Source organism: Rhineura floridana, chromosome 1, assembly GCF_030035675.1.
Source record: "Rhineura floridana isolate rRhiFlo1 chromosome 1, rRhiFlo1.hap2, whole genome shotgun sequence".
NCBI classification, from domain to species: domain Eukaryota; kingdom Metazoa; phylum Chordata; class Lepidosauria; order Squamata; family Rhineuridae; genus Rhineura; species Rhineura floridana.
In genome coordinates, this window is record NC_084480.1 from 188,435,284 (window position 1) to 188,448,394 (window position 13,111).

The window sequence follows — 13,111 nt, forward strand, 5'->3', positions numbered from 1 at the left end:
TTCTGACAGAGCTGTGGTCTAAGAGAAAGCCTAGGCAGAGGGAGAGCAGGGAACACCCACCAGGAAGAGAGGCCTGTAACCTGATTTAACATGTAACATTCTGGGGCCCCAATCTCCTGACTTCTGCAGTAAAGCTATCAGTGTACGTAAAAAGGGGCCTGCCCCCCACTGACCCTGAACTGTTTTGTTCTATGTGAACACAAGGGCCTGTTCTGGTGAAGTGTTCTGCTTTCCTGTGGAACAGGGCTTGGAACTATTCACAGGAATCATTCCATGTGAAGACAAATGCATCACAATATCCTCAGCTATGCAAATTGTTCAAGGGAACCACATGAATTATTATTAATAGTAATAAATACCTCAGTCGCTATATACACAGTGCTGTATCCAGTAACATAAGCAACAGAGGGAAAGAAGATGGGCTCCCAATTACAACATCAGAGAACAAAGGGGGAAAGCAGGAAAGGGAAGGGAAAAATGTAACAGGTGGGGAACCTTCTTGGCCCAGTGGCCAGGTCTTTGATAAGTGATGTCATGATGACATCCAGACCACCCACCTGTCAAAGTTGGCCCATGGGTGGGGGGAAGATATTGGCCAAGCAGGATTGGACCCCCTGCATATCAGCTGATGGGCAAGGGGTTCAATCCTGCTTTCTGCAGGGACTGGCTGTGCAAGATGGGCAGGTCAGTGTGGTTTGGGGGCAATGGCCTGGTGGGTCAAATGGGAAGGCATAGTGGGCCAAATTTGGTCCCCAGGCTGAAGGTTCTCCATCCCTGAAATTCAGTGCCTTGCAAAAGTAATCAGACCCCCGACCAATGCTCTCATATTACTGAATTACAAATGGTACATTGTAATTTTGTTCTGTATGATATTTTGAAACACTGAAACTCAAAATCAATTATTGTAAGGTGACAATGTTTGTGAGAAACATAAAAAACTGAAACATGTTGCTTGCATAAGTATTCAACCCCTGTGCTGTGGAAACTCCCAGTTTACACAGATGAAAGAAATTGCCCTTACCATTGGCCTCCACCTGTGAACCATTAAAGTTGCTGTCGCATTCTCAGGATAAAAACCCACTGTTAAAGGATCATTGGTAAGGCTGTGGATCTGAAGGAAAATGAAGACCAAAGAGCATTCTACAGAAGTGAGAGAGAATGTAATACAAATGCATAGATTAGGAAAAGGGTGCAAAATAATATCCAAGTGTTTGGCTATCCCAGTGAGCACAGTTGGATCAATAATCAGGAAGTGGAAGCTGCATCACACCACCCAGGCACTGCCAAGAAAAGGCCATCCCTCAACACTCAGTGCTCAAACAAGAAGGAGACTTGTGAGAGAAGCCACAGAGGGGCCAACAATCACTTTGGAGGAGTTCAGTGGCTGGGAGTGGAGCAATGGTGCACCTGTCAGCCATATCAAGAGCTCTGCATAGCACTGGCCTGTAAGGGAGGGTGGCAAGAAAGTAGTAATTACTCAAAAAGTATCATCTGAAAGCACGTCTGGAGTTTGCCAGAAAGCGTGAAAGTGCCCAAGCTGTGATGTGGGAAAAGATTTGTGGTCAGATGAGACCAAGATAGAGCTTTTTGGCCAAAACTCAAAATGCTATGTGTGGCACAAACCTAACACTGCCCATGTGAAGTATGGTGGTGGCAGCATCATGCTGTGGGGATGTATCTCATCAGCAGGGACTGGGCATCTTGTTAAAATTGAAAGAAGAATGGATGGAACAAAATACAGGGCAATACTGCAAGAGAGCCTGCTTCAGTCCACTAAAAAACTGAAGCTTGGGAGGAAATTCAGCACGACAATGATCCCAAGCACAAGGCCAAAGCAACACTGGAGTGGCTCAAGAACAAAAAGGCGAATGTCCTACAGTGGCCCAGGCAAAGTCCTTACCTCAATCCCATTGAGAATCTGTGGCTGTCTTTGAAAAGTGCAGTCCACAAGCAATGTCCAACCAACCTGAACGACCTGGAGCAAATCTGCCAAGAAGAATGGGCCAGAATCCCTCCAACACTACGTGTAAAGCTGGTACATATCTACCCTAAAAGACTTAAAGCTGTTATTGCAGCTTAATTAATGTGTGGCGTTGAATACTTATGCAAACAACATGTTTGAGTTTTTTATGTTGCTTACAAACATTTCCCAACAAAAAACCAATGTCACCTTACAATAATTGATTTTGAGTTTCAATGTTCCAAAATAAAATATCATACGAAACAAAATTACAATTTGTAATTCAGTAATATGAGCACTGGTCAGGGGGTCTGATTACTTTTGCAAGGGATGAATGTTGTGCATACTTCAATCAGAAGTGAAGAGTAACAGGTTAAGCTACAGGCTTTGCTGACAGAGGCGAGTTTTGAGAACGAATTCTAAGGCAGGGGTGGCACCTAGAACTCACCCTTGTTTCTTAACTGTTCTGGCTCATAAGCTGCTGCTTCCTTTACAGACAGCAAATAGTGATACCATTGGTGTTGTTCAATTAAGTCCTGCTCAGAGGCGAGACACTGAAATGAATAAACCTAAGTTAGTCATATCTAGTAACATCAATGGTTTACTCTGAGTAGGAGTAGCATTGAAAACCGTCCCACGTTTTCTAACATACGCACAAAGATAATCCCAAAAGTCAACCTGTGAATGCAGACTGTTGTCCCTGGCTTTGCTTCATTTTACCCAAAGATGGCCAGGGGGTAGGGGGAGGAAAAAGTGGGAGAATATGCTGCTTGTAGCTCTCATGCTATGTGTATTTAGCTGGCGTGCAGTTGCCATTTAATGAACCAACAAGAATAAGAAATCACAGGGCTGACATGAATCATGAATGAAGTGGCATGCTCTGTTTGTATTTGATTAGAAAACACACCAGAGTGCACTGCAGGTGCAGCAGAAAGCTGAGGCAATGTTGCAGGCTAATCACTACGACATGGACATGATCAGGGACTGTGCTGAGAAAGTGGCCTCTCACTGGCAGCAGCTGATGCTCAAGATGGAAGATCGGCTCAAGCTTGTGAATGCCTCTGTGGCCTTTTACAAAACATCGGAGCAGGTAGAGGACAATGACTTATTAAGCCAATGGTGTGGCTGCTGGTCAACTGTTTAAGAGTTTTGTTTGTTTGTTTATATACCACCCCATAACCGAAGCTCTCTGGGCAGTTTACAGCAATTAAAAACATTAAAAACCAATTTTGAAACACAAAAAACAATTTAAAAACACATGCTAAAATGCCTGGGAGAAGAGGTTTGTAACAGATTAGTTTTTAAAGCCCAGATTTACCCAACTGAGGTTAATAAGGGAATCTATTTCCATTTTGTAGGCTTGGATCATTCACTTTATTCTATACATAGCCATCCACTGTTACAATAGTACATGGAAGTTGGCTTTATGTGTTCCTATGCATAGCTTTAGAAGTCCCGTCAGCACTTTGTTTCCCTCTAAAGTGAGCACAATCTCTGTGTGTTTTTTATATAAAATAAAATACACATTTTCCCGAGGGACTGTTTTTCAGGCAGTAGGTGCATGGAAATCCGAATGGCTGCTCTCGAGTAGTTTCTCTCTCTCCCACACTCCATTTAACAATTTGGTATCTTTTTGATTCCCATTCAGATTAATCTGGGGCCAGTATTAGGAGAATCGTGCTGCTACCCCTGAAAGCAGAATCCCCTTATCTTGTCTTCCTCTTTCTTTCTTTTTTTTTTAAGGAGATCACAGTTCAGGAGCAATTAAGATGTGGCAGTGCTCAAGATGGTATGCCTGTTAACACCTGTATTGTTCACTTGGCTTTAGCAGAATTTAAAGAAGTACCCTCTGTTTGCCAGCTGTGGATGAGGAGAGTTGGTAGTACTCGGATATGTAATGTTAACCCAGAGTTTTCAGTGTGACTTCAGAGGAAGCCGTCAAATCAAGTTGCAGATGCGAGCTGAATACCAGTTCCTTCAGTACTGGTAGTTTGTCCATCCTCCTCCAATAGAAATACTTAGTCTGTTTCTCTTGCCTGTTGGCCAATAGGTATGCAGCGTACTGGAAAGCTTGGAGCAAGAATATAAGAGGGAAGAAGACTGGTGTGGAGGAGCTGACAAACTGGGCCCCAACTCAGAAACAGACCATGTGACTCCTATGATAAGTAAACATCTTGAACAAAAAGAGGCGTTCCTGAAGGTAATGGCAACTTTGTGTGTCTATTGTACTGTATTTCTAATGTGGATTTTGCAATCGTGTATACAGAATGGACATCCTATTAGGGTACTCTAATTAGTTTCACAAGCACTTTTCAGTAAAACACCTCAGATTTCTTGTATGGCATTGCATTCTTGTGGACAGGGGTTAGCCACATGCACAGAACTGCAATTATCCCCCCAAGCAATTTGTCAATGAAGCTTTATGTAGTATCTTAATTGGTTAAAGTGGGTGACACCACCATTTGCTACTGCTTCTTGTTCTACTTTCTTCTTTTGCCTTTTTTAAATGGTGGGGTTTTTTTAAGTCAAGAGCAGGGAGAAGAAAAAGGAGCTCTAAGGAGAAAAGCAGAGGAGATTGTCAGATGCAAAGGGACGCAAAGGATCATGTGTGATTAATATGTTCTATGTACTACCAAGCCCAATTCAAGATGGTTACCTTTGATTTATCAAGCCCTAAATACTGTGGGATCCAAGTATCTGAAGGACAGGCTCTCCCAATAACGGCCTGCCCGAGCATGAAGCTCTGTAGGGGAAGCCCTTCTTGTAGTTCTGCTGCCAGGAGAGGTCCACAGCATGATAGTAAAAGAGAGGGCCTTCTCCATGGCAGGACCTCAGTTGTAGAATTCTCTCCCCCTTAAGCCACATGTTGTTGTTTTATTTGCTGTTCAGCACTGCTCTAAGCTCACAGGTTTCCACCCAGGCTTTTGGGGAGAGTTGTGTAAATGCTCCACTGCCTGCTAGTGATGATCTGCTGCAATCTTACTACTGTTTTGTTTTTAATGTAGCTTAGCTGATGTTTTAGTTTATTTAAATATTATTGTATGCTTTTATAGTAGTATAAATTGTAACCCACGCTGGTATCAGTGGGCTGTATCCAATGATAGTCAGTCTCAGAGTGGTCCCATGGAAATTGATGGATACAACTAACTTAGGCCCATCACTCTAAAGAGAACGGGATGAACAGGGTGACATGCACTTGTGCTCATGGAAGGGCTTTTGATCCCTTGAATACCTCCTCTTACAGAAGAAGAAGGGAGTTGATTTTTGCATATTTCCCCTCTCTGTGCCACTGAAAATCTGCTTCAGATAGTTGGGAGACCCTCCAGAAGAGGGGGGTGCAGGGGAAAGGACAAATTGGCAAAAAAAATCACTTTCTGCAGTGCGCACTGAATCAAAAGCCTCCTGTGAGCACAAGGGCACCAATTGGATTCCACCTGTATAATATAAAATTTAAAAGTGGGTCCCTGATGTGATCATGTTGAAGATAGCTGCTGCTAATTCAGTTTAGTGTTTCTGTTGTTATTTTACTAGCATTGATGATCTGCAGCTCTTGGGAGATAAAATTTAACCATTAAAAAGTCATGGATCCCAAAGGAAGCAAGTTTGGAAAAAGGAGAAGGAAAGATGGTCTAGAAAACTAACTGAGGGGAAAGGGAATAGGAAAAGGCTGTGGTTTCTCAGAATAATGCACAAAAGCTGTCAAATATAGTGCAATTAGTTAATTGGAGCAGAAAGCTGAAGAAATAAGGAACACAAGGACATCAAGCTGCTTGATTATCCATTTAATATTAAAGCAAGTGCATTTTTGCAATTTCTAGCAACATTAAAAATAAGATTTACAAGACACTTCACAAAAACAGCAGTCTTCTGGCACCTTAAAGCTTAAATTTATTACAGTGTAAGCTTTTGAGGACTAGAGGCCACTTCATCCGTCAATGTTGTTGATTATTGGATGGCTAAATAAATGAGAACTTCCTGGCCAGTGAATTTTTTAAGGAACTTGTAACTTGATAGTGACTTGTTTAGTGCAGGAGGTTGCAGTTGTTGCTGGCACTACCACCACCACCACACTTCTTTTTTTAAAAGCAGGCTTCCTACTAGAATTCTGTGTTTGAATAGGCAGCTCATTTTTAGGATAGAAAGAACAAAAATATATCTTAAAAATGGAGATGAATCTTTAAAAAATTGAGATGAATGGAATAAGACATATCTATTAGATGAGATTACATTTATTTATTTGTTTGTTTGTTTGTTGTTTCATTTTTAAACCGCCCATAGCGAGTGGCTCTCTGGGCGGTGTACAAAAAGATTAAAATACAGAATATCACAATAAATTCAACATACCAACAGTAAACATAAGCAGCAAACAAAAAATAAAAGATTTAAAGTTATAACATTAAACGCTTAAAATGCCTGGGAGCATAGCCAGGTCTTAACCTGGCACCGAAAAGATAGAAGCGTCAGCGCCAGGCGTACTTCTTCGGGGAGCTGTTCCACAGTTCGGGGGCCACTACAGAAAAGGCCCTAGATTGAGTAACTGTCCTCCGGGCTTCCCGATGGGTTGGTACCCGGAGGAGGGCCTTAGATGCTGAGCGAAGTGACCGGGTCGGTTCATAGCGGGAGAGGCGTTCCACAAGATACTGCGGTCCCACGCCGTGTAAGGCTTTATAGGTCAAAACCAGCACCTTGAATCTGGCTTGGAAACAAATAGGTAGCCAGTGCAAACGGGCCAGAACAGGTGTTACATGCGCTGACCGGCTGGTCCTCGTCAGCAGTCTGGCTGCTGCGTTTTGCACTAGCTGAAGCTTCCGAACTGTCTTCAAGGGCAGCCCTACATAGAGCGCATTACAGTAATCCAACCTAGAAGTTACCAGAGCATGAACAACTGAGGCGAGGTCATCCCTGTCCAGATAGGGGCGTAGCTGGGCAACCAACCGAATGCTCTGAAATTGATGAGAAATGCCGCAGTAGCTGAGAAGAGTAGCTGATTGCTATTTTGGCCTCCTCTCTTCTGGTCACAGAGAAAGGGGACCAAAAAGAGAACCTCAAAGTGTACTATGCACATTATGTAGAATGTTCCTCTGTATTTTTATTTTCTTTTTAGCCTAGTACGAAACATAGTTACTGCCACTGAGTTCCTAAATGTTCACTTAGGACTGCAGCCTTCGTTAAGTTCTTGGTCAGTGGGGTCGTGGAGCATATAGGAATGGTTAACTCCTCCTGTCAGCAGAGTCAGACTGAAACAAAGTGTTAGACAGTGCTAGCCGGAAGGGGAGGGAACCACCCTCTAACTGCCAGTCTTCACTTTGCCTCCAGTGGGTTAACAGTCATCTGTGTGCTCCTGTGTCTCTTCAGGGATACGGGGGTGAAGAAGTGTTTTTTCAGTAATTGTTACCTCAGCTTTTGGCTCCTCTTCCTCACCGCGACTGTCAGTGATTAGTCAGATGGGGGGGAGGAGAAAATATTCCATTTTGGAGACTTCAAGCGGTGCGGTAGCTGGGAATTCTCACTGGGCTCTCCGTTGCCCTGTAAAGACCACCTTTCATCCGGGGGGAGGAGGTAGCTGGGATTTGTCGCTGGCCTCTCCGTTGCTACCCAGAAGTGGCAGACGGAAGGTAGCCGGGAGGTGTCCCAGGCCCCTCCTCAGCCTCAGGGTGGTGGTGAGTCTTGTCGTGCCAGCCCTTTTTCTTCCCTTGGAGCAAGAGGTAACCGGGAGGAGTCCCAGGTCCCTCCATTACCTCACGGTGGTGGCGCATCTGTTTGGCCAGCCCTCTGCTCTTCCCTCAAATCGAGGCGGGAGGTAACCGGGAGACGTACCAGGCCCCTCCATTACCTCAGGGCAGTGGCGCGCCTCATTCAGCCAGCCCTCCGCTTTTCCCTCTAGTTGGTGCGGGAGGTAGCTGGGAAGCGTCCCAGGCCCCTCCATTACCTCAGGGCAGCCATGAGTACCAGCGCACCGGTATTTGAAGGGGTGGGAGGTTGTCAGGAGCCGTCCCAGGCCCCTCCATGGCCTTAGGGCTCGCCAGTCCATCACGAGGCTTAGCAGCCGAAAGGGGAGTAGCCGGGAAGCGTCCTAGGTCTCCCTCCGTCTCTTCCTCACACTGGCAGCACTCGGCGGCTAGGGACTTCACAGGGTGAGCTAGCAGCTGGAGGCTTCCGAACATCCTGTGTAGGCCCAGGGAGGTCATGAGGGAACGTTCTGCTGTTTCCCGCCCTGTCCAATTTTCTTAGCGGGGCAGTCGCCATACTCACGGGGGAAGGGCATTTTCCCACCATTTCCGGTCTTGCGCACGGTGGGAAGGCACTGAGCGCTTTACGCAAGGACACCAGCCACCAGTTTTCCTCTGATTTCCCCAGCCACCTGAGGACATAAGGGCTCTTGGTGGGGGGTGCCCATGTAGCCCTGACCCCCCCCCCAATTAAATGGCTGCAACTACGGAGCATCAGTCTTCCTTGGAGGAGGATGTCTTGTCAGAAAGCGAGGGGGAGCATCAGGATGATACTCCTCTTGATACCTTGGCCTCAGTGGCACTGGCCATGTTGCCTTCCCCTTTAGAGGTGGGGTTATATCCACGCAGCGTGGGGGGGCATTTGCCACAAGAGGTCCAGGTGTTGTCATGAGTCTGAAGAAGGGTCTTCCTCAACCGTGATGAAATGGATTAGTAGGGCCATGATGAAGGAAGCGGGGGCCTCGTTGGCCAACCATCTAGCTCGCTCTCACAAGAAGAAGCGGCCCAGACATGCCCAAGTGCACTCTACCTCCCCTTCCTCAAGCTCAGCCTCATGGTCCTTCTCTTCTTCTTCTTCTGGCTCTAGTCCAGTTGCGACAAACAGCAGGGCCAAGCACAAAGGCCACCACAGAGCTGGGGGGCATGGCAAGGGGTGCTCTTCTGGGTCCAGGAGTTACCACAGAGGAGAGGGCCTTAGCCCAAATTCCTTAGAGGCTGCTGGGCCTTTAGATTCTGGCTCGGAGGAGTTGGAGAGGGAGGAGGGAGAATTATCCGGGGATGATGCTCCGCTTCCGCCCTCGGTGCACAAGAGGCTTTATTCGCCCAATACACATTTGGTGCTAATTACCAAGGCCTGCGTGCGTGCAGTTGGAGTTGCCTAAGGAGACCTCCTCCAATGTAGAGGCTGGGGATGAGGAGCAGCAAGGCTCTTCTGATGTCTTCCCTAGGTCAGCGGAGACATTCACTGGTATTCCCTTTCTGAAGCTCTTCAAAGGCATAGTCAAGGAGGAATGGGAACAGCCAGCCAAACCAAAGAAGGCCCATGTCTTGTCCAAAAAACTTTACAGTCTTCCTCCTCCAGTGATGGACAGCCTGAAAGTGCTGGCCATAGACGAGCCAGTATCGGCTTTAGGTGCCAAAACGGCTATCTCCAAGGAAGGGGACAGACGCAGTAACACTGCACTCCGACATGCGCATGAGCCTGTGGCTCTGGCCATGAGGGCGTCAGCGGCTAACTCTTTCTTGGCGTGAGCAGCGGTCAAATGGGTCACAGCACGGATGGAAGAGGTTCCATCTGATGCCAGGCATGTGCGGGAGGGACTTAATAAGCTGGCCAAGATGGCCGAATTCTTGGCTGAATCCTTCATGGACAGTCTGCAGTACTCTGCTCACGCCCTAGGGTATGCGGTGGTCATAAGATGAAACATTTGGCTTAAACAGTGGGAGGTGGATCACCATTCCAAGGCCAGCCTGTCTGTTATCCCTTATGCGGGGGGGCATCTTTTCGGCAAGTCCTTGGATCGCCATTTGGTGGAGACCAGGGACAAGAAGAAGGCTTTGCCCATGGCTAAGAAAAAAGATGAGGGTAAACAATCTCGTAGGAAGTCAGGGCAGTCCTTCCATTCAAAGGGCTATTCTTCCACGTATAGGAACAGCAGACAAAGCAGAGGTTCCTGGGGCACAGCTCAACAGCAGCACAGAACCCCCTCATCGGGAGGTAGATTTGGTAGACAACGTCATTCCAAGCCCAACTCCAAGCCGGCTCAATCATGACGCTGTCGGGGGCAGGCTAAAGTTTTTTGGAGATCCATGGGCAGCATCCACTACCACCCAGTGGGTATTGGACACAGTATTGAAAGAGGTATTCCCCGGAATTCTCAACCATTCCAGCAGACAAGTGGAGAATGGTTCCCTGGCATTCGACCCCCAAAAAAGGCAGCGAACCCTAGACACCATAGCTCAACTTATCGACATAGGCACCATAGAACAGGTGCCAACACTACAGCATGGGTCTTCTCTGCCTTTTTTATGGTGCCCAAGCGCAGTGGTGACCTCTGCACCATTTTGGAATTGAAATTTCTAAACCGGTTCATCCGACCTATGCTTTGCACACAGAAGGCAGCAATTCCAATACAAAGCTCTGCCTTTTGGTCTCTCCTCCGCTCCCAGAGTTTTCACAAAACTCCTGGCAGCAATGGTGGGGCACCTTCACACTCGGGGTACATGTGTACCCCTACCTAGATGACCTTCTTAACCAGGCTCCATCTCTTCATTTTTTTTTCCAATTAATTTTTATTCAAATTTTCAAAATCAAGACAATACAAAAAGAAAAACACAAATTAAAACTAATACAATAAAAAGAAAAAAAAAGAAAAAAACTATTGACTTCCGATTTGTCGTAGTTCAGCTATAGGTCTATAATATATAACAAACCTGTCTCTTGATAAATTATAAAATCACCTTCCTCCAGCAGTTATCTTAGTTGGTATCAAATCTCATTAACATCATATCATTTTATTCTTATACAAAAAGTCAAAGAGAAGTTTCCAATCCTTGAGATATATGTCCATCAATTTTTTTCTAGATAGACATGTCAATTAATCCAACTCTTCAAGTCTATTAAATCCAGTAATTTCAAATTGCTCTTCTTCCTTTATCCGTGTTGATTCCATCTTCCATCTTTACGCACCCAATAATCTTGCTGTCATAGTCATATAATAAGAGTCTGATAGGGATTTCCTTCATCACAAATATTTTCTTGCCATCATTTCCGAACATATCACTGAAGTATTGTTGCAGAACCGCATCTCTGTTCCTCTTTTTTACAGAATGCACTAGCACATCTCTTGAAGGGTTTTTCATTGTCACAAAACAGGAATTAATTCTGTAGACTTTCTCCATTTCAAGTTCCATCAAATCCTTCCAGTCCATGAATTTTTTCAAACCGATGATATCTTTATCTCCAATCTCTACACCAATTCCTTCAGGGACAGCGCTGAATTCCAAACAGTAATATTTGTCTCCAGGATCCATCACAGCCAGGAAATCCAAATCTTTTTCCAAGACCATATTTAATCCAATCTCCAGGGCTTGAACCTTCCCTTTAATTTTTCTTTCATCCTTTTTTAATTTTCCAAATTTATCTTTGTTCTCCTTTCTCATAGAATCCTGAATTTCTTTCAGCTCCTGTCTCATTTCGCCAAATTCACTTATCATCACTTGTCTGTTATGTCTGAGTTCTTGTTTTGTTAGCTTAATCTCATTCATTATTTTCTGAAACATATCTAAAGAGAAAGTCCCTTCTTGTACATCCAGGATCTCAACCACCTTCTTGATTGTCATTCTTAAAACCAAAAAAAACCACAATCCCTTCAATTTCCAATGTCCCGAGCAAATAACAGTTTATTTCTTTATCCAGTTACAAAGGAGTTAATCTTTCAAGCCAGCTGATGTCACCCTCTAGACAAGATGAACTGCCTTATCTCTTGTATGTCCAAAAGTGCCAAAGCAACTTTAATTCACAGCATCCAAATAATTAGTAGCAGGAAGAATGAGCAGATTCGTCAAAAAAAAAAAAAAAGTAAACCGGAAAAATAGTCCCAGACATATATTACTCAAAAATCTTATAAATAAAAAAAAAATTTCTCTTTAAATTAGAAACCCCTCAGCCGTTTGTAATCTTTATAATGCTGAATTCCATGCCAGCTTTTTGCAATAAAAATAAAGATAAATTATTTCTATTTTCTTCCCCTTAGCTCCGTGAATAAAAGAGAAAGCTATGACTCACCCAGGGTTTCTTAATTGCTGGTTCTTTGACAAATCTCTTTAGCTGTATTGATAACAAAATAATGAGAAAAGACAGGAGAATGCTTGCCTGTTAATCCATTTTTCTTTGAAGAAAAAAAAAACGGCTCACTTAATCAGTTGAGCTGGTTGGAAATCCTAGCTCCGTCCGAGCTGCTGGAAGAACTTCTTTCACAGAATTCCAGCCTCCAACAAACACAACAAAGCTCTGTGGAAAATCTCTACGTTTCTTCCTTATCCGGAAGAAATTTTCCCCAGTCAAAAAGCCCTTCTGATTGGTTTTAAAACTGAAAAAGTTTCCACCAAGACGGGAGCCCGTCCCAGAGGCAGCACAGGCGGAGCGATCCTCCTGGGAAGTCACCGGGCTCCATCTCTTCAGAGGGCAAGACAGGGCATGGAGAGTACTATTCGCTGTGTGGAAGCCCATGGCTTTGTTGTCAACATGTCCAAGAGTCATCTGTTGCCAACGCAGCGCCTTCAACATCTCAGGGTAGTAATAGATACGGAGTGGGCCAAGTTGTTCCTATCAGAGGACAGGATATCCAAGCTCCAGTGTCAACTTCTTGCCTGTCTCTGCAGCAGGCAGGTCTGGCTGAGCAACCTGGCCAAGCTCCAGGGCTTAATGATAGCAGTGATCGATTCAGTACCCTGGGCGAGATTTCACTCCAGAGCATTACAGTGGCTTGCCTTTCTAAGACAAGATTGCTCGTCGGTGGAAGGGCTTAGTTTTTGTCACCAGAGACGTGAGGGATTCTCTACGCTGGTGGTGCCATCTGCCCAGTCTTCAGAAGGGTCCCTCAGGATTCCTTCAGTCACTGTTGTCACCACAGACACCAGTCTCGCGGGAAGGGGGCAACATGCCTGAATCTGTTTGCACAGGGAATGTGGCGGGTGCAGGAAAGGGGGCATTCAATCAACTGGCTGGAGCTCTGGGCAGTCAGACTGGCTCTCCAGTACATCCTACCCATCCTGCAACAAGCCCACGTCCTGATCTGGACCGATAATGTTTCCACAATGGCTCATTTGAACCATCAGCGGGGAACAAGGTCGGGTTCCCTGCAGAAGGAAACCAGTCTCCTCTTCAGGTGGGCGAAGCAGCACCTGATATCCATTGCGG

At 45.3% G+C, this 13,111-nt stretch overlaps 1 protein-coding gene across 6 annotated transcripts in view; it reads left to right on the forward strand.

Moving 5' to 3' along the window:
• Positions 1-13,111, forward strand: part of TRIO (trio Rho guanine nucleotide exchange factor) — a 279,134-nt gene that overhangs the window by 141,448 nt on the left and 124,575 nt on the right. For all 6 annotated transcript variants that reach the window (XM_061589413.1, XM_061589410.1, XM_061589377.1 and 3 more), the window contains 2 exons: positions 2,859-3,050; positions 4,011-4,160. In XM_061589413.1, the coding sequence (XP_061445397.1) occupies positions 2,859-3,050; positions 4,011-4,160 (342 nt within the window). The remainder of the gene's footprint in view (positions 1-2,858; positions 3,051-4,010; positions 4,161-13,111) is intronic.